Genomic DNA, 22,969 nt, shown 5'->3' with positions numbered 1-22,969 from the left:
TTTCTTCTCCCCCCAAACGTTTTGCTCCTGTAAGGTGAACCCCCTGGAATGGTTGCCCTCCCCCAATCCCAAACTGCTTCCGGTGCGCATGACCAACAGTACACCCAGACAGGGCTAATGTCGGCCGGTCTCACAGGGGAAAGAGAGGGCTTCATCTTTGCCTTACAATGCCAGGGCCCTGTTCCACAAAACTTATTGTCAATAACAAATGCTCAATATCTATAATAACTTTGCTCTCAGCCAATCAGATGCTTTGATTTTAATAGCTTGTTATTGTAACTAGTTATTGATAACAAGTTTCATGAAACAGAGCCCAGGTGGTATACCCGTGCATAGGAAACGAAACAAAGTAGACATAACAGAGATGACACCTGCAGGCTGGGTGGGAAAGAACCAGAATCGATCATGCATTTTGTTTTAAGGATGCCGACTCTTGCTCAGACAGATATCAAGCGGCACGAAAATATTGCCGACCTTGTCCATTGTCAATGTCAAATGCTCAGGGGGTGTGCGGCATTGTATGAGCCATCCATTGCATCACCAAACGCAGCCAATCACCCATGCAGGTGAATGAAAGCACCCACATACTGGACTAGACCGGTTTTACTCACATATTCAAACTGTATGCATACTTTTTAAAGAGGTCCCATTTGCAGACCAAACAATAAAAAGGTAAATACTGATTTAGAACTTCTCTCAAACCGGAAAGGCTTGGAAATGTCTTTTTGTGGGAAAATAGCGACCGTTAGTTGTCGAATCGACATTAGGGATTGTAATCTTTTTAGTAAGTAGTCTGATTTAACGACCCTTGTACCGAATGGTGTACGTTTTGTGTTGCGTATAGATTCAATCAGTTTAATTTTGGCCTTTACAAGAAGTGAGTTATTGATGAAGACAAATGCTCATGTACACTGTATCCTTTACAGCTCATTTTATGTATGTTATTACCAAAGAAAAAATCAAGTCAGTCAGTCAGTCACTCGATAGTGTCTGACAGTGAAGTCTAGAAAGAAAACGGGTTTTGTTGCATAATTTGAATACTAGGACACTGGTAACGTCTAACTTTCACAGATAGGACATACGTGACATATTCACAATTCCTGCAAAGTTTTACAGAATTTGATGTTGGCTGCAAATGAGACATAGTACCTTTAAACAGAGGTAGTTATTTACACCCTGAAAGCTTGCCCGAGGCTTTCCAGACATAGCAGCAATTCAGTTATGTATGCAGACTTGATTCCAAGTGTTGTAGTTAATTTATTATTAACGGTTTTTAATGAATAACTCGTCACTAGGTCCCCAGGGAAGAAACATCCATAAATTTACTGACAGACAGAACTTTCAATAGTTCTCTCTCTCTCTCTCTCTCTCTATCTACCATCTCTATCTCTCACTCCTCTCCATTCCCCCTCTCCATCTATCTCTCTCTCTCTCTCTTTCTCTGCCCCTTTCCCTTTATATATCTCTCTCTTTTTTATTTGGCTGGCAAGGAAATTGAAAGTTTTTATTCGTTTTTTCCCTATGAGAACCATCAACAACAGAAAATAGGGGTGAGGCACACATAATTATGTATTAAAATAATGCAACTTGGGTTTCAAAAGGGAGATCTAGGGCAGCGGTTGTGCCTCCCCCTAAACGCAATCCGTTGACGATATCTCTCCGGTCTCCATCTCACCCCCTCTCTCTCTCTCTCTCTCTCTCTCTCTCTCTCTCTACGTCTACCTCAACCCCTTTGCTTGCTTGCCTCTTTTTCAGAAAGATCCGTGTCATATAAACTGTTTGCCCGGTTTTTTTAAAGCCATTACCCCCTTTCCCGTCTCCCCGTGCGATCATTGCGGTCTACTTGATATTGACATTTGGTAATTCTTTTCCAAGTTGATCACCTTTTCACCTCTCCCCCACTTCCAGTGTCACAAAAGTGATGGAATGCCATGAATTATAACGAGTCCAATAATTCAATGTGATATTTCATAGGGCTTCCGGACCGCGCGTTTTTTCACCACGTACGGAAAACGTGAGCAATCCCCCCTGCAAACAGATGTCAACCGCAAGCTAATAATAAAGGTTTCTGCCGGAAAAAGGGAAGAAAGGCACCATTAACCGTAGCAAATTCCTGAGGGCCCTTTGAAACTGTTTCTTGCTCGTTGCGTGATCACACAACCCGATGAAATTCTCCTCAAACTCGTAAAACAGGTCTAGGCAACGACAGGGGTGCCCCCTTTTTATCCCGAATAAGACATAGCCAACACTGGGCCAATCTGTACCATTCGCTAAATATGATGTCGCTGCAAAATCCTGGTCTTATATCCAGAATCTAGAAAACTTACAATAATTTATTATTGTAACGAAAATACGTTGGACATACGCTGGCATCATTAAAAAATAGTCATGTTTTTCATAAATGGGGAGCCCATTCTCTTAACCAACTGAAACATATTCCGGGGGGGGGGGGTAACAATTTTGTTTTTTGGTTTTGTTGTTGTTGTAAAATCCATAATTGTCTTTGAATATCTGCATCTCAAGAAATGATGAAAAAGCAAAAACTAAATTGGAATCTGGGCATTTCTACTACGGGGTTTTTACCACAATTAGTCAAAGTCGAATGATCAATCCGTAGATTTGAGATTCATTGAATTATGTTGTAACCACAGATTTTAAACATTCAGGCCTATCATCATTTTTAAAATTGATTCTACTGAAACCTTCACCAGCCACAAATGTATTTTTAAAATTAATTACATTCCCCTTTCATATCGTGATATTCAAGTAGTAAAAAATCCATTAAATACTTTTACCACAGATTGTTACTTTTATTCCTATCTTAAGTTAACAATTAGATAATAGACCAGTCCGTAATTAGCACATAATACAAATTTCAAATATCCACATTTCTTTTACACATGGAGTAGTCCTACTTCGTGCATTTTAGATTGTTCAATGCCAAATGCATGGAGGTGCTTCATGATTACTACGAACACGTACATTCGTCTCGGTGAGTCTTTACAAATAGGTACAGATGACCTTCATCTGCCCATGCGCAGAGGGTATCTACGAACTGGAATCTCTGCGCCCTTTGCACACGAGCCTAGGCATCATTCGTCTGACGTAGGACTACGTCACTACTGGTGCTGTCTTGGATGCGCTACGTGAGATCCCGGGGCAACGTGTCTGACACGACCGGTTGTAGCAACTACTCCGAAGATCAAGATTACATTAATCTTGATCTAAGGAGACACGAACGAACGGCTACGTGAGAGTGACACCGTAGAAAAAAGCGATTGAAATATACTAATTTAAAAATCACGTTGACTAATTTGCGGGCGGTATAAGTCGCCTTGATTGGCATATAAGTGATGATGTAATCGAAATGACGCTTTGTGTACAACGGCCATGTTATTCTTGTATTATATTGTATTGTTTATCCGGCAGAAGCTTGTGCTTATTTGGCTTTACGCGTTCATCTTTGTGTTTCTGTGCTCTCGTGGGATCATATTTAAAAATCTATGTGAACGATCTACAACATTTTAGTGATACATCCAATCCAATCTAGGAATTTATAAAGCGCCAATATCTAGTTGCCTATAAATCAAAAGCGCTGATGAGACGGAAAAACTACCAAAAATGTCTGTTCATGATTTTAACTGGAAAAGACAAACAAAGCAGTGACTAATTGTAAGCAATCTGAAATAGGTATATCTTAAGTTGAGTTCTAAAAGTGGATAACCGGTGACAAGAGCGAAGGATTTGGGGAAGATCTTTCCACAATCTCGATGCACAGGCAGTAAATGACCGATCACCTAGAAGAGAGCGTGTTCGAGGACTCTCAGGCAGGTATTTTTACCTGCAGGTTGCGAATTTGTTCGAGGGTTATAAATAGTCCAAAAGTCTGAAATGTACACAGGGCATCTCCATGCATTGCCTTCCATGTTATGAAATAATTTTTGTATTAAATTCTCTGTTTTACAGGAAGTCGGTGTAGGGGTAATGTGGTCAAACTTTTTACCTCTTGAAAGAATACGTGCAGCATAATTCTGAGCATATTGTAATTTCTTTAAAGGACAAGTCCACTCGAAAAATAACTTACTTCCAATAAAAGCAGAAAAATCAGACAAACCAATCAAAAAATGTTTGAACAAAATCGGATAACTAATAAGAAAGTTATGAATTTTTGAAACAGTATGTAAAACTATGGAACAATGAGAATCACAACACAAATTGCCAAGATGGTTATCAGTTTGTGACGTCATGTCCTCACTATTTATCAATTGCTCTATATGGTTTAATCCCATTGATTTCCCTTTTTATTCCCCAAAACTTGATTTCCCCATGCCTTTGCCCAGGTTATATGATTTGTATCATATTGCGTGCATGACATTTCACAAAATCTTTTATGAACATTGAAGAATTTATACTATTTCTGAATATTGTATATTCATAATTATTGATTTTTATAGAAATAGTTTATCAAAATTCACATTTTTCATGATTTAACTGGAACAAATTACTTTATATTAGTGCATCCACACAAAAACATAATACTATTAATCTAACTTGGATGCTGGTGTTAAGAAATAAGATTCTTAAGGGGAAAATAGGAAATTTATATCATCAATATAAAGAAAATAATTAATGGATAGTGAGGACATGGCGTCACAGACTCATGAGTGAGTCGCCAATTTGTCTAGTGATTTTCAAAGTGTTTAATGTCATTAAAAAATCATAACTTTCTCATTAGTTATCCGATTTCGCTCAGACTTTTTTTGATTGGTTAGTCTGATTTTTCTGCTTCTATTGAAAGTAAGTTATTTTTGGAGTGGACTTTGATTTTGAGTAATATACCAAAAAATGTCCAACATCTAACAGAGAGGTTATTAATGCGTGAAAGATTACAGCAGCTGCCTTATCTGGAAGAACCTTCCTGATACTCCAGAGTAGACATTTCTCATCTGGGAATACACACTTTGACAAATTCTTTTCACTCGAATATCCATTGTCACAATGCTATCGAAGATGACACCCAAATTTCGCACAGATAAAGAAGAGGGAATATTTGAATCAGCGACTTGTACTAGATCAACATGAACTTTTGATTGATCACTTTTAGATGTACAAGTGATTAGTTCGGTATTTACATGATATCCTTTACTTTTTACAGATGATGCACAACTTTTTTTTTTCCGAATAAAATGTTGAATTACAAAATATACATTTTCTTGCCAATAGATTGAAGTTGTATAATTTTTGTACCAAAAAATAAAAATATTTGTCCACATTGTATTGATACACATTTTCAAAACTTCAACATTCCAATCGTTCATTGAACCCAAATTCTTAGGTGTTATCACTGATGATAAATTCCCGGGATAAATTCACGTGGAAAGAATAGAATGATATATCGTGTGAAATAAGTAAATATATTGGTGCAAAAAACAGGTTAAAGAAAATAATTCCATCAGACGTGCTTTTACTGTTGTATCAAACTATGATCTTGTCATATATTACTTATTGTAATTAATTATTGGGTAATTGTGCAAAGGTGCATTTAAACCGAATCATTGTTTTACAAAAGCGTGTAATAAGAATTATAACCAATTCTGATCCACGATCAATGCATAAAACTCAATCTATTAACTATAAATAATATGAACAAATATAAAGTTGCTCTTTGTTATACATTCGTTTGTTAATAATTTATTACCCTCATTTTATAATATTTTCTTCATAAAAAACAAATTTCTTATTAGTTACACAACTAGAAAATCAGAAGATATTTATTTGCCAATCAAGATCTACAATTTCTACCCTTCTATGGAATTCCCTTGGCAATGAAATATAATTTTTGTCTAATCAATACCTTATTTCGACTGATTCATAATGTCATTTATGATTTTAACCCCATTTGATAACTACATGTTGTGCCCTTTAGATAATATTATAAATGTCTTTTTTTTTGTTCGTTTTTATTTTTCTGTTTCAATATTATACACATTTCATATTTTTTTTGTAATGGGGTATGCCATAGGCCTGCGGCCTTTGCAAATCCCGACATATTTCAATTAGTTTGTGTTTATACTTGTTATTTTTCTATTTTGATGGTTATGATACTGTCATTTTGATTGTTCCTTTCATAAAATAAATTGAATTGAATTGAGTACTTTGTTAAAGTGAAGGGAAAAATGGAAGAAAAAAAGGGGTTAATTGGAATTGAACTGCATCACTCCTTCTAGAACGTACATTACAAACAATAAAGACGAAATACGACTGTATTTGAACTGACATTGTTTTTAATATACCATAAACCCTTCATACATTAAAATAATTGTGAAACAAAACAGAAACAGAAACAACATCATCACAGAATAAAGAAAAGAAAAACAAGCACACACACATTTGGAATGAGTTACTGACGAATTACAAAGGTGAACGGTTCAACTATTTCGTCTTCTATTGAAATATGTTTCCTTCTATCCTCCTGTTGGTCTGATATTTTATCACCCATTGTGACGACATAAAAGAATGCTTTAATAACAATCCCCGGCGGCAGAAAAGTTGCTACAATTGTCAGCTGTGTAGACCAGATCTAAAGGAGCACCCCCCCCCCCCCCGTTGAATTACAAAAAAAAATGAAGAATAGAAATGCGGGAGGAGAAAGAACGGGAAGCATTTCAATATTGTCTCCTGTTAACAGGGGGTAATGGGGCATTTTGGTAGCCTCTACAGAGTGCACAACTTCATAGTAATTAATGCACCTCTCCTCCTTACCAATTCGGAAGTCGGCATAACCGCCCCCGCCTATTTTCACCCCCTGACTGGGCCCCTACTACATTCATCGCCGTCATTTCATTCTGTAGAAAAAAAAAACAATTATTCATTTCAATATCTCCATATTACACGTCAGCCTGTATCATCCAACAAGGCCAATGTTTTTATTATTTTCTCATGATAATTATGTTTCAAAGTGACTCCTCAGAGCGCATCAATAAATAACATAGCTTAGGCTTTGTAAACATACCTAATTATTTGTCGGTGTAGCACGTAGTACGATTTTACAAAAAGAGGGGCATCTTAAATGCCCTTTGCTGCATCTCGTTGCCATATCAACAGTCCAATGACCTCTCTATCGTTATCTAAACTAACAATCTGTAATATCGTGGTTCTTACTAAACACATGTTTAGGGATACCGTGTCTCATAATCCAGGCAAACGGCTGCCAATAAATAAAAGCTCAATCTCATTTCAGTCAGATGGTGATCAGCTCATGCGCTAAAATATTACATTATCAAATACATATTTATACAATAATGACATGTTCGTACTGTGAGCCAGTTAAATAATGATAAGCTACGCTAATATGTCATTTATGACAATATTTCAGGAAAAGGAAGCGATAAATAAATAAATATCGATGTATAACCATATAAAGGTTTGGAGAATAGCAATAAGAAAATGTCGTAATAATCATAGTTATCAATTTTCATATGAAATTCCCGCTATGTTTTATATACATCTTGAAACGGAATGTATGTATATAGCTAGATAAGTGTCACACACTCAAACAATAGTTTAAACAAGATATATAAATACAGTTTCCACATTGTACTGAATACATTAGAATATAAGCTACGATTTTCAAAATGCTCGGATCGACAGTGACATAAAACACATCCTAACAGGATTGGTACATTAGTTTAAACATATTTGTGGCTTACACCCAGTAAATAAGATCGATTGATCGTTTTGTAATTAAAACAAAAAAATCTGACTTATTTTTCAATTACAGAGCGATCAATCGATCTTATTTACTGGGTGTAAGCCACAAATATGTTTAAACTATTGAAATTTCTCCCAGGAAGCATTACATTTATAAAAGGATTGGTACAGCATAACAAATCTACCTTAACTTTCCCAAAGCAATGTTACGCATATATTTCTGCTGGAGAAAATGACATTAGGCACATTGACCAGTGTCTTAAAATGAAATTGGATTTTTTTTTGCATTTGTACTTGTATTTTCATTTGAATAAAATACTTAAATACTTATGTTAACCAAAGACATTTGCAAACCCTTGCCGTTGGACTATCACATGATGGCAATTACCAATTAACCTTTGCATTTACCATCGTAATGTGTATAATGTGTGTCAAAAGAGCACACCCAATTTTCGTTAGCTTTCCTATGAAAAGTTACGATCCTCTGGCACCGATCATGGAGTCCATGGTCCCACTGACACTTTGAATCTTGACGGTAAAGAGAACAATTTATGCATCGTCATTCAACTATGCAACCAATATTGATATTTCTTCACAATTCGTCTTTGAAATAGTTACTATTAAATTTCAAATATCATATAATGACATTCTCCATCAGGATGGAACAGTTTTGGCCTCGGGCTTATTTATATTCTCTGATAAGGGTTTCTAAATATTTCCAATCGAGTCATATTTTCCGAACATGTTTTGATTATAGGTGAAAAAGTAATACTCGAAACCTTTGGATTGAATATGCTATGTCAATTGCTTCGGGTACAATACACATCTTTTCTTTGTACACATAGCTCCTATAAAATCTAATGTAAAGGACGAACAGGTCATTGCTCTTTGTGCTCTTAAAGGTAATACAAAGTTTTGGGAAATTTTGAAAATTGGGTGGATAGTCATTCTATACAATTTTGATATATTTGGATGCCCCTTTGGATATATTATAAGCACTAGAAAATTTGGCCCCTAAAACACTTCTGCTTTCGAGATAAATTGAATATAAAAAATTACCGGTGCTCCCGGTAAATTTTGATGAATTTCAAAAAGCGCCTACAGCCGTACAAATGGTAGCTGCGACAATGAAAATCTCAGAATATGTATTTGTGATGGGCAAATTGGTTCCATGAACAAACGAGTCGAAGGCCCGTGTTCTACTAAATTTGAACAAGTCGCTGGGCTTGAGCTATTTTTAGGTAGTCTGACTCGGAGGTCTAAGTTTTCCTTCGTTAAAAGTGGTGTTTGACCCAGGGTCGGGTTTTAAGCCCCACTGCACTACTTGTAGCTACTTGCTCCCTCTATAGAGAAAACTTCCCCAATCGGTGTCTGTTGGTCCCCCATGATCCTCTTTTTTATGTTAGTTGAGAGCTGAGTTAATGAGATAGCCATCTGTCAGTGACCTCGCTGTGTGGTCTAATCCTCCTAGCCACACTAGTGTTGATAAGCTTTAAGTGAATTAGTTGAACAGTTTGCAGGCTGTTTAAATTGAGTTCAGGTCTTTAGATGTGCTTTCGAAACATTGGTGTGAAGAAACATTGCTTTGAGGCTCGGTCTAAGCCGCAGACAAATGACATACTGTAACTAAAGTGCATAATTTGACCCATAGGATTTTGATACTCAAGTAACATAGACATATCGAGCATGCATAGTTCTCGTATCAGTTTCTCCATTATCAGCCTAAACGTGGAACAAAGAATGATACCGTTGACCTTGTGAAAAACCAGGCCTTCAGTCATCCATAACAGCAAATATATAAATAAGGTTATCAGTATTGAGATAATATTGGTTTTATTGTACGTATCCTTCATATTTATTGAAGGTCAGAAGGATACTTTGGGCAACTACCAAAGTCTGGTACCCTTCTTGGAACAATATTTTACTGCCTTTAAAGTGACTCGGTAACACTGCCTCCGATTCACAAACAAAATCCTGGATTTAGCTCATGCTGCAATCATAATTATAAACCTTTAGGTCAGTCAGGAATCCCATGACTTTTACAAGCCGATCGCCTGTCTGATTATCACGATATTTATGATTGGAAATCGAAATTTTAAATTTCGTTTTCCTAAGGTTTTTTTTTATAACGCTACAGTCTATTGAGGGAAAAGGAGTATGGTAAAAACCGGTCACTCAAAGATTTTTTATTTTTTTGAGGCACTTCATGATAAACTTGAAGCGCATTTCTTTTAGGGCTTCAGTATTACACCATATCACAGACACTAATAACACGTAGGACCATGCATCTCAGATTTAACATTGTTACACGCTCACGTATCAACGTACGCGGATTGTTGAGCTATATCACTGTAGCCTTCTTTCGATCTCGCTGGTGGTTCCAACATAAATGCAGAATCCATCGAAATATACAAAAGGTTATTGCATCATTGTGCTTAAAAAGGTGAATCGGTTATGACCACCAATTTGTGGTTTTCTAGATTTGTTTGCGATCTTTTGATTAATAGCCTGTACTCATAAAGAGTGCGTTTCACAATGCCTAAATGCACGTGTGCAGAGAGTGGGCTGTGCATGGCCGTGGCGAACACAGAATTCTCTCTCAAGGGGAATGACACAAGCCCGAAAATATCTCTTTCAGTCAAAGAAAAATATTAAAGACTAGGAAGCAATTACATTTTTTAGAGGACTATCTTATACAGAAAAGTATAATTTAGTTGTACAAAATCACTGACAAGCGATGTAAAGTTAGTAAATGAATGAAAGAATTCACATGAACAAATAAATAAATAGAATGATGAATACAAAAGACAGTGGACACGAATTCACTCTGTTTGAAAAAAGAAAAGAAAAGGAGAAACCCAAAATGGATGGCATATAGAGACAGATGAGTGCCCCGTGGTCCAGGATATGCCTATGCGTAAATGTTAGACGCAGTTTATTTGTTTGCTATCATGCTGATAAAGAATGAACATCTTTATTTAAGGAATATTGTATTTACACGACATACTTCTTTGGGTGAAAAGTCCTTTTTATTTTCCGAATATTAATAGGTAACCAGGTGTTCCTAGTTTTATCCGGTTCAAAATATAGAATAGTTCGTCGTCCCGTATTCCACTGGGGCATCGCTAGGCAATTTGGTACGGTATAAAAAGGGGAGGGGGTTTTGTCAGATCGAATTGTTCGACAATTTTGATAGACCTTTTCCCAACGTCAAAAATAAAATGCCCTTACGTTTTGAAATGTGAGGGGAGAACTGATCGTCATATATTGTACGAATAAGAAGTTCCATGTTTTTGCCCCTTGATTTCGTTTGTGCGTGTGTGTGCGTTGTGTGTGTGCGTTGTGTGTGTGCAAGCGGGGGGGGGGGGGGGCTGTCACCCAGTCACCCTCCTCTACCGATACACCGGTTATAACTGACCCGTATGCTGATAACAGGGTTATTGACCTATATTTGTGCAAACTGCCAGAACAAATTAATAAGTATTAAGTATATTATATAGATATATCCTAAATTTGTCTTCGTATTGTGCTGGTTGTTAGCTAAATTTTTCAAAAAGACAATGGTACGTCACTTCATTGATTCAGAAACCATGGTCTTAAGTGATGCAAGCTTGTAAATCATTGCATAAGAGCGTAAAGTAGTTAATAGGAAATATTGGTCTATACAAAATTGAACGATTTATTAAAATCATAATTCAAATACCTAGAATCTATTCGTGCGAATATATTTATCAACCTGGGCTAAACACTTGAAAATTATAACATTGTCATGAAATAATCTTGTGTTGATGAAAAGTTTCGCAGAAAGTATACCGTGGAACACTCACGTCCTACATTTCACCACGGCTGGAGAAGTAACGTCAAACAATTTCCATTTCAACGACACCGAACATGATATTCTATAAAAGAGCAACGACATTCAATATAATGTAGCAAGAGCCGGAACGATTTGGAACAAGGTATCTTCTAGAAGTAGGGAACTTCCAAAAGGTCATTTACCTAGGAATCTGCTTCGGAAGCCTCTGAATAGGCTTAAGGGAGTAATCATTTTTTGTTTTTTGTTGAAAATGCGAACAGTCGTTATTTTAGGTATCAACCGATAACCGTTGACAGCTGGTCACACCAGCAGTCCCTCTAAGGAGGGTCTTAAATAGGCCAATCAGACTGGTTTGCAGCAATCCAGATCGTGGTATGTGTTATTAACTTATTAAGAAAGTAATAACATATTTCTTACACGTGCAACTTATGACATTTGTGGAGCAAACAATTAAAGTCAAGGAAATGTACACTTAAATCGGAGAAAGGCGAAGTGCATGACTTAAAGCTTATCTGCCGTAGTTTACAGGAGGGATTAGACCGCCCTACAAGGTCACTGGACAGGTGGTTATCTCGTCAACTCAGCTCTCGGTTAACATTAGAAAAAGAGGATCATGGGGGACCAATGGTCACCGATTAGGCATTGTTTGTTATATAGAGGGCGCAAGTAGCTACCAGTAGTACAGTGGGCCTTTAAAAGATTGGAGCTATTTCTGAAACCAATCATGACCCTATAGAGAAAAGGAATGCAATAAACATGGAAACAGCACCAGGTACTGAACTTTAAGGTAAACAGATGATTCCAGATGCACTTTGCAAATCCAGTCCGGGTCGTAGATACAGTCAGTTTACGGAGAATTTTACTCGTCTGGGTTGGAAGTCACAATCACCAGTATCATATTTTGCAAACATATAAGCTTGTTTTGTGTTGCCTGATAATAAAAAACCCAGAATTGACGAACTCTTTCATTAGGTCTGTCCTCATCAGCTCGAGATTGCCAAATAACCCGCTATTTTAACTATCCCGATTGCAAATTATCCAGCTAATTTGGAGACTGCGTTAAAACAACATTGCCGCTATTCGAAGATATTATACAACGTCTTTAACAATTAAGCCAGTGGCGGTTGAGAGAATGGTTAAGGTACATGTAGCAACCACAATTATTGTATTCACTTGGGGTTCGACAGCAGTTATAGCTGCAGCAGCTTAACTATCGTAGTACTGGTGACTTTGGTGAGGGTGGTATTATAGAGGTATTAATAGCAGTGGTATTATAGAGGTATTAATAGCAGTGGTAATAGCGGTAGTTGTATTAGTAGTAGTAGTAGTAGTAGTAGTAGTAGTAGTAGTAGTAGTAGTAACGTAAATGGTCGTGGTAGTTGTAGTAGCAGCAGCAGTAGTGGAAGTAGTATAATAACTACTACTCATATTAGTTTTAGTAGCAGTAGTAGTAGTCGTCGTCGTCGTCGTCTTTGTAGTAGTAGTAGTAATAGCCGTAGTAAGTAGTAGTAGTAAGTAGTAGTAGTAGGCGAAGGAATAAGAGTAGTTTAGCAATAGTGTATAAGTAGCATTAGCATTAGTTACAGTGGTAGTAGTTTTAATACTTGTATAATATCAGTATTGGTGGTAGCAATAACGGTAGTAATTTCAGTAGAAGTAATACTAGCATAGTAGTAGTAACAGTATAGCAGCAGTATTAGAAGTAGTAGTAGATACCGTAGTAGTGGGAGTAGTAGAAGTGGTAATTACTACGGCGTCAGTTGTAGCAGCAGCAGCAGAAGTATTCCGCATTGATAATTGTGGCAGCGTTGATTGGGTGGTAGCAAAAGGGTGGTAGCAAAAGGGATGTAGCAAGTACATGGAAAACATCGGTCTCGTTTGTGGTCGGTCTACTGGCTTTTCCCACTCTGCATCTACAGAGTGGCGTGGTGAGTGCCCCACACAGTAACAGATAATGCAATAGAAAGATATCGCGGCCAATTCAGATCATTTTATATTCATGAAATTGAGAGGCCCTTTTGTAACTTGGTCAATGTCCAACATTTTGTTGCACACAAATCTAAAGACTAAAAATAAAACATCAGAACATAGCTTCATAGGTCTACCCCTTAACATGCCAAGGTTCACTAGTCTTGCAGTTTTATAGACAAAATACAAACTTTTCTTAACATACATTAAACATTGATTAAATCAAGTTTGCATCAATGTTTATATCTTAGTTCTATGATCCAGCATAAATTGTGGATTACTTAGATTAATTAAATTAAAATTACCTAATAATTTTGTACACCTAAACTTTTGTTTAAATATAAATAAATAGCTGATGGCAATATACTATGAATAAGTTAGTAAACGCACATTGCATTTACGAATAGTTCGCTGAAAAGGGTTGTGTCATGAGCAGCCGCAGCTATCAATCACCATATCTGGTAACGCGTACAGCCTCGGTTCCGTTTTATTAAAATCCAATTGATGGAGGTACAATACTGGAAGGGGACCCAGTTTCGAAGGCGTGCAACATGGCCGTGGCAAGGATCTTTGGGACTCTAACCGTATCACGGTACGGATGAGGGCGTTTGTGTCCGCCAAATTGTAAAAGTCTGTGCATGCTCCGGCACAGAAATGCGCGTTGTATTCCAACGGCGCCAGTATCCAGTTAAACCTAAGTTCCCTGAAGGATATCGTCAGGTTGCGTCTCCTGCAGCACTCGTCGCTCTGCTGGTACTGACCACACTTCGGTTGCGCATCGTCTAGCTCGCTCTGCCGATGAGACCGGCGTCGTCGCCGGAGTGTTGCCTCTCGTCCTTCCCGTATGATGATGTCGACGCGTGGTCGCAGGTCCTCGTGGTTCGTTCGATGAGCTGGAACACGACCACTCGAATATCCGCTTACAAAAAGATGAGTCGTGAGAACCAAATCACATTCCAATTCTAATCCATGGTTCGTCGTCGGGTCCGACACCCACATCGCAACGGCCTCGCTGATCGTAAACGAAACCCAGTTCGAATCCGTGAGCGAGACTTCCTTGCTGGTAACAAACCTCCGAGGCGTGCGGACGCCTGTCCTGGTAGGTGCAAGAAGCTGGTATATGCGGACAACAGTCGTGGTCTCCTCGCCAGTTATACCGGGTGGCGTAACGAAAAGATGCAATGTTGCGTTGTGAACAGTTCGAGGTTTGTCTTGTGGAAACTGGACAGGCAGAAAGATACGGAGTTTTCGCGGGGAAAACCAGTCCCAAAAGGTTATGTTGCTCGGAGGACCATCTGGAAAAAAAAAAGGATGACAAAAATTAATATCGATTATTACAGATAACAGGAGTACAAAAAAATAGTCTAAAATGCAGGCCCGTAGCCAGAGTTTGATGTTTGGGGGGGGGGGGGGGGGGGGGGGCACATACATGTAATCGATCGACGTCCTGAGGAGGGGTTTAAAAAAGTTCAACCGATCTTGGAAATTGTGTTGGGGGCACCTGCCCCCCGTGCCCCCCCCCCCCCCCCCCCCCCGTGGCTACGTGCCTGCTGAAATGACAGCGTAACTTCAAGATGGACTTTTAAGAAATTTTCAGGTTCCAGCAAGTTTCACTTCTTTATGCAAATGGCACACACAACATACATTTCGTAGGCATGAAATAGCTATTACCCTCTGTGAAATCACAATGAGTGTGCAAAATGTTTCGCATGTACACACAGAGTTCGGCCAAATTGGTATCAGTTGGTCACAACATGGCGTATATCAAAGCAATATCGGTCATAATTGTGCCCAAATCGAACCGGTTTTGCCAAACTCTCCTTGTCCATGGCTCTGGCGTGCTTCATTAATCTGGGCCCTGTCTTATAAAGAGTTACGATCGAAGTCCTCCAATCAATTGCAAGTTTGCACTCTCCTTATCTCTTATGTACAAAGTTGCGATTGATATCGATCGCAAATAAGTTGCGATTTAAACATCAACTCTTTATAAGACGGAGCACTTTCAAGTAGCGCTAGAGATTTAACCAGCGTTGAACTATTCTTAGCAGAGTTCTTGGAAACGATACGAACTAGAAGACGAAATACGAAGAAGAAGGAGAAGAACAAGAACAAGATGAAGAAGAAGAAGAAGAAGAAGAAGAAGAAGAAGAAGAGGAAGAAAAAAAGAGGTCTGAAAACTGAAGTGTTTCAACTTTCAAACTAGAGGATTTGAATTCCTGAGCGATTGGATTGGGAAAACGAATGCGTAGATTTGGATGACCTAGCCACCGTGGTGTGTTGCAGTTACGTGATAGTGGAGAACGATAGTTATACCCACGAACATGCTCTACAAAAGTTGTGTATGTTAACGTGACATTTTGGGTTATCGGATTTCGCAATAATAATGGTGATCCCTGCATAGCTACATATTATTACATGTTTGTTTTGTTATGTTTTCTATTCTTTTCTTCGTTCCATTCCTTTTCTTACTGTACTGTAAGTCGAGAGGTAAAAATTCAAAAATTCAACAAAAAAAAAATCATTCCACTTCAAATGCTTAAAAGGTTATAGGCGTTTTTCAGTTAATTTGCGATGATATCCAGCTTTTGTATCAGTCTTTTAATTCAAACGACTACAGCTTGTACATGTTGACACCGAGGTAGACTTTTAGACTTGTAAATGAAAACTAATCGGATAAATGGGATGGAAAACCTCATTCCTGGAATAATCCTTTACATGTCACTATGATAATCAGCCAAAATGGGATTAAAATGAACGGGGAGGCTTGCAAATCATACCATGTAACCTATACGCGAAGTTATAATTATCTTTAAAGATAAAATTGAGTTCTGATCATGCAATTGCATTGTGAAAGTTATGTTGTGAGATCGATCAAAAAAATTGACCTAGGGTAGCATATAAGTATTGGTCTGCAATGTTCTGGAATCATCAAAATGATAAGAAATTTAGCCAAGTCTTGTTAAAGTTACAAGAACTGTGCACAGAAAGATGTATATGGGACTACACAAACAGGCGGCATACAAATTATCGAAGCCCATATTTTTAAGCTGATACTTGTCATATTAGGAATATGAGGGCATTTGAAATCCATGCTTTTCAGGGAACATTTTTCTTACTGATGTTCTTCCACACTTGCATAACAATGCAAACGCTCATAATTTTTTTTCCACCTTTCCCCAGAAATCAACCTTCTCTTTAAAGCAACTAGAAAAGGCAACAAGAAAACGTTTAAGCAGTAACCCAGTCTTTAAACTCTGATCCCGGGTTAAAGATAGCAGTCTAAATAAATCAATAAGATCTCCTAAGAATGACAATCAAAACACCTTCACTCGAACAAACGTGCTCAGCACTGACGTCATACTCCAAGTGCCCATTGTCGTCAAAACAAAGGCACCTTCGCTACCAGGAGAGCTTACAAACACTTATCTTAACAGATATTGACACCTTTTTACTTGTCAGTTTTATTGAGTCGCCTGTAAGACAATATGATTATCAACAAGATGGGTAGAGGTCTTTTCATACAAAGTAAAATAAATAGCATTAAATTGCCTCCTTATAGTTGGTATGCAGCCATGGTCTATTCAAATCGATTGTTTTATTGAGGTGTAGCTATTTTTGTACACATTATAATTGTGGAAAAGTTTGGTCCCTGTTTTCATAGAGTCAGCAAATTTTCTTTCCAACTTTCAAACAAAGTAGATTTCAATAGAGGGATAGTGGATACCTTGAAAAAAACATAGGTGAAGAAATTAGTTCATTAAGTGCATTACATTTTGAGAGTTAAAGTTTCATAGAAAGGCAATTAAACTGTACATTTGCGCGATATATCATTATTAAGTCTGCTCAAAGAAAAAATAACGGATTTGATGATCTTTTAAATGTGGAAGTTCTCTATTTAGTGTCGGCGTATCATACCAAGGATTGGGTCGGCATTGGCCTGCATTCCTGTCCTTTATGGACTCCCACCCGATTCCCAACTGGACCCACCCCGTTGACGATTTTTGTTGGCTAAAAATCAGCCACACCTATTATTGATTTTTTATTTCTATTCTAATTATTTTAGTTGACTGATAATATAAATAATCCAAATGTCAATATTGGCACTAAAGGTGATAGGCGAAATTCATTAAAAAGCATCTAATACACGCTTTTCTAAGGCTTCAATCTTAACTTTATCTTGAGATAAATCAAGCAAGCATTTGCTAGCAATCAACATCGTCAACAGTTTGCTTTTGTGCTAACAATTGCTTCCACGGAGTATAGCAATAGCTTATATCTTATTCAGAAAATCATCCGATTTAAACTAGCTTTTATGAAATAATATATAGAATTATATTTTAACAATAAGATGTTAAAATTGTATTCGTATTTGTATTTCAATTTCTTGATTCTCTCTGTCTACATACTGTGATTGTACACTTGTACATTGAAACTCTTCTCTTTATCTGTAAAACTATTGCAATTCAGCTGCGATGATAATTGAATTAATCTTGAGAGAAAAAAAGTAGTTATCAATGTCGCCAAAAGTTTCCTCTTATCACGTCCCTACGGAGGGTGGCAACGTGAACACAGACGTATGCATTCTGATATTTATGGTTTCACCTGGGTTGTGTAAATCATTTCCCAAAATAGCTCGTCTGTCACGTCATTGCAACTAGAGCCTTTCAAAATCTCGCCATTCATCCCGTTCGAAAGTGCTAAATGACAATCAATGACGATTTATTTTTGGTTGGTGAAAGGTGGATCGATTGGTTTATCTACGCCTGTTTTAACAATAGGTAATTTTCTTCAGTAGTAGCTGGTCGAGCCGACTAATTTCCATTGATAAGTTTATTTTCAGTCCCTATACTTCAGTTGTCAATACATAGAGTCATTTCTAAATATTTTGCAATGTTTTATCTATTTCTTCTCTCGTCATTACAATTAGCAACCCCCCACTCCTCCTTGTTTGCAATGTTTGCCTGTATAAGCTAGAATTTCATATTTCAAAACATTTGGAGTGAGCCCTAAATTATTAAGACAGTATTTTTACCGTTTGATATAAGAACTTTCAAAACAAAATAGCTGGCTTTGCATGGATAATATTAAAATGAAATTGTAAACGTTAGAATGAAATATATATACAGCGTTTGTAGATTTATGACGTGTTCTTAATAGGAAGCTTCCGAGATGTTACATCAAATACGGGATTTGCTTACGTCGATACAAAAAATAAACCGAACTTTGAACAGAACCCATCCTTTAACAAACTGAAGAATTAGAAAGACAATTCGCAAAATGCCCTTTTGTCCGTTTTAGAGTAAATAAATGGTTGAGTCACCTGACACGCTGACAAGTGCACTTGAACTTGAATCTAACATGCCCAAACCCCCTGGATTAGAGTCTTGCCTGGTCAAATTTTAATTAATCACAAATCAGAACTTGGGGAACCCTTAGACCCATTAGTCAGCCTGTTCAAAACTCGTTATAACCTGCAATTAATGCTTAAAGATAAAGTTGAGTTCTTGTCATGCGATGGCATTGAGAAAGAAATGGTGTGGAATCGATCAGAAAAAGTTGATCATGTAGCAAAGAAATATTGGTGTGTACTCCAAGGTTCTAGAGTCATCAAAATGATAAGAAAGTAGGCCAGGTCTTGGTAAGGTACATGTAACAAGCGCTGTACACATACACATGTACCTACGCAAACAAGTGGCCTAAATTTCGGGCTTCATTTTTAAGCTGTTACTTGTTATATTTAAAATATTAACGCATTTGATAAGCCATGCTTTTCAGGGAACATTTTTTCTCTAATGTTCTTCCACACTTGCTCACAAATTATTCATCAGCTCTACCCAAAACTCAACCTTCTCTTAAAATTGGTATAAATTCCTATATTTTGTTTAAGATGTAGCGCGCAAAATGTGAAGACGATGAAATATTTCAAGCATCAGCAACTTAAAAGAGTTTAAGGTCCGAAATCTAAATTGGTGTATCAACATACATGATAGGTTTATAGATAGATGCTAGTATACATTTTGATTTTTTAAAATTATTTTTGTAATTACCCTGCATTCATCGTCTGGACAAACCGATGGACAATTAAAAGATGACCTATCATACGAATGGCAAATGCCACATCTGATGACACTGTTTATTGTTAATTATAATGTAAAGTACTTTCCATTTTTATATTTACCATAGCACCTTTAATAAGTATTTTCTTTCTCTAAGAATGATAATGGGGGCAAGCAATAAGATAAATGTTGAGGGGGGGGGGGTGTGCAGGCAGGCTGCATTCGAATTATATACAAACTAATTTGATTTTTGAGTTGATTTTAGTTCTTTCCGTTTCAATATAAGCATGTGCAGGATACATGTACTTGGTAGATTGAATAATTTACTTAAACAAATATAATTAATTTGTATGAGACAAAACTGAAATAATAAAAAAAAAACGGAAAATGATAACGGAACATCGGTGACCTACGAAATGTGTTCATTGAAATCAAGGGCCAGGGGCTTGCTTTAAAACAAATATGCTTGTATGGTGCATGCCACAAACTGTTGGTATATACACTCAACTTAGTTTAGGTCATATCAAAATTATTATCATGCACAGCTAATGATGATTATAACAATACTGCATATGTACATATTTGAAATTGACATACAACTGAAGACAGGGTTTTATCAAGTAAAGATTCATGAAGTAACAAGCTTTAAAATGCAAGGGCCTGAAAAAATTGTGTATACTTCCTTAATACTGTTGATATCTTTGTTATGAAATAAAACGTGCAAACATGTTACGTTTATATATAGATGTAAGACAAATGATCCTTTGTTTACTCGACGATTGCGACGTATTTTCAATGAAATTTAAAACAACTTGAACAAGGGACTGGATTGCCAGGTCTATAAGATGCATATTTGAGGTCTGATTTTTTACCAAGTTTAGTCAATGTATTGTTTATGACATGAAGAATGCGATGCATATCTATATTTATATTTTAATTTTTCTAATGTTCACCTTATAATATTCATATTTGTCTTGCAATGTATCTTTGTATTTTATCAGCTTGTACATAAATGTTTTCCCTCTCTGTCCAACTGTCCCCTTTCTTCCCCCCTCTCTCTCTCTCTCTCTTTCTCTTTCTCTCTCTCTTTCTCTCTCTTTCTTTCTCTCTCTCCTGCTTTCCTATCTCTCTTTTTTTTTTAACTCAAATTTTTAAATTGAAATATTGTATAAGATTAATGGTATATAGTATATACACGCTCTCCATAATTATGTACATTGTAGTGTGACATCTTGAAATGTATACTTGCTTTTTTCCAGCAATTTACTCATGTGCAATTCAGTTACTTTTTACTTTCTATATGCTCCATTCTAATCAATCTTTTTTTTCTTTGACACTCTAGTCTTTAACAATACATGTTGGAATGCTTCACCAGGTTTCAGTCTGTGAAAGATTAGGCTTTTTAACATTAAAAAAATATTTTAGTTTTATGTCTATACACAAATATACAAGCTAATTCTTCTGAAGGGCTGTACATGTATATGGTTCCAAATGAAAGATATAATACACTACCCCCTTCCCCTATCTCAAAATTTCTTTTGAAAAAGATATGGGATTTTGGAAGTTTGTAGGCAAGTCACGAATGTCTATGGGCACTTTTATATTTACTTGTTTCATTTATTTATATATTTTTTATTTTATCCATATTTTATTTTGAGATTATCCATCTGAATACCAGTTTTCAGTTTACTTGTTAATGATTGATTCGAATCGTTTGGCGAATTGATCACCCCACCCTCATTAAAATTGTCTGGTTGGTGACATCCCTAAATAGAAAGCATATTACAAAGCTGAAAATTAGCAATGAATGTAATGTTCCTACCTGTACTTCTAAAGCTGTGTACCTCGTCTCGATATGCCGACGAATGGTGCTCGTCTGTCGATTGACTTGCCGCTGAGTTGGACTCTTGTACCGACTGATAGTAAAGACGATACATTTCTTGCATGCGTTCCTCTGAAATGTTAGCATTGGCGACTTCCTCAGGAGTCGGAGGCCTCACCATGTGAAGCTTCTTAAGGATCTCGTCTCGCACCAAATTGATTTGTTCTTCCCGTAGTAATGCTTGATCGGGGCCGTTGGTAGCGGGCTCGCCGACATTCTCCCCCGCCACGCTGTTGGCTGCTGGTGGCGAAAGGACCGTCGTTGACAGCAGCGCCGTCGACGACGAATACGACACCGATGACGATGTCGAGGCTGATGGGGGTAAAACGGACATCGATGATAAGGGATTTCTCCTTGATGTGGGTCCCGCGTCTTGCCGACGGGTGCCGCTGCTGCAACCGATGCATGAAGATGTGATGTCACGGGGAGCTGCCCCGATACGCGGTAGGGTAACAACGGCAAGAAACACCACAATGCTCCCTCCTAATCGTGAACAAGTGCGTCGAGTCATCTGGTATTGTCAGGGCACCCCAAGCTGTGCAAATAGACAATTATGATGATGAGTACTTTGGAATTCTGTTCACCACGTGGAAACGTCTTTCAGCACACCTTTTCCGCCACTTATACGTTTAAAAAGTGCTTCTGGTTGCCGATATCAATTACAAGTAGCGTTATTTGAATAATATGTAGACTTTGAATACTTTGAATTCAGTACGCAGGTGGAGGGAACGCTAAAACTTGACAACGCTGAATCATGCCGTTTTAGATACTGCCGCGTCCAATGCACGGCAAATGATATTTATTGACTCTAATACGTGGGTGTTGCGAAATGATGGTCAATAACCTTCTTGCCTCCTTTATTACACCAGTAGTTAGATCATCGGACAAGAGCGTTCCCTCTTTCGTCAATCCCTTCCCTTCATGTGAAGCGGTGAACGTTGGCATTTTTATGAAAACAGTTGCATTTTTAACTGCCTGACGAATCTAAAATATAATTCCCATTAAAACACATTCGTGTATCGGTCACTACCGTCACTTGGTCATTTATTAGTTTGTTTTGTTCTCGAGATTTTCTTTAACACCGCCATAGACATGGCATAAAGATTATTGCAACATGCAAGGACACGTAAGGAGACGAAATCAAATATTAATGAAATTTCCTTTCTCCCTTTCTCTCCCCCTCTCTCTCTCTCTCTCTCTCTCTTGCTCTTTCACTCTCTCCTTTCAATCCCCTCTACCTTGCTCAACTCTACTTAGCTAACAATAGATGTTACTCATACTTTGGTAATTGGGACATTATGTGACCAAACATATTACATCCTGAAGAGCTGTATTTATTATGTAGGAGGGTACTGTCTAAATAATACAGTTCATAAATCAAAGCAATTTAAATTTATTTATCATTTTCTAGTTATTACTGTGTTTAGTATTTATAGCTTTTTTAATTTCTTTTATTCTTTATCATAAACTTTATTATTATTATTATCATCAGTATTATTACTGCCATTATTATTTCTACTCATATCGTCATCATCA

The 22,969-nt window shown here is 37.3% G+C and overlaps 1 protein-coding gene across 1 annotated transcript; it reads right to left on the bottom strand.

Moving 5' to 3' along the window:
• Nucleotides 1-13,028: 13,028 nt before the first annotated feature.
• Nucleotides 13,029-22,531, bottom strand: LOC105443258 (growth/differentiation factor 8-like). The gene is made up of 2 exons (XM_030996778.1): nucleotides 21,374-22,531; nucleotides 13,029-14,790 (listed from the first exon to the last, which is right to left on the bottom strand). The coding sequence occupies exons 1-2, from the start codon at nucleotides 21,942-21,944 to the stop codon at nucleotides 13,922-13,924; spliced, it is 1,440 nt and encodes a 479-aa protein (XP_030852638.1). The 5' UTR covers nucleotides 21,945-22,531; the 3' UTR covers nucleotides 13,029-13,921.
• Nucleotides 22,532-22,969: the final 438 nt, after the last annotated feature.

Source organism: Strongylocentrotus purpuratus, unplaced genomic scaffold (assembly GCF_000002235.5).
Source record: "Strongylocentrotus purpuratus isolate Spur 01 unplaced genomic scaffold, Spur_5.0 spur5_scaffold_3, whole genome shotgun sequence".
Taxonomy (NCBI): Eukaryota; Metazoa; Echinodermata; class Echinoidea; order Camarodonta; family Strongylocentrotidae; genus Strongylocentrotus; species Strongylocentrotus purpuratus.
The sequence above is the reverse complement of the archived record's forward strand: the minus strand, read 5'-3'. Positions and strand labels throughout refer to the sequence as shown.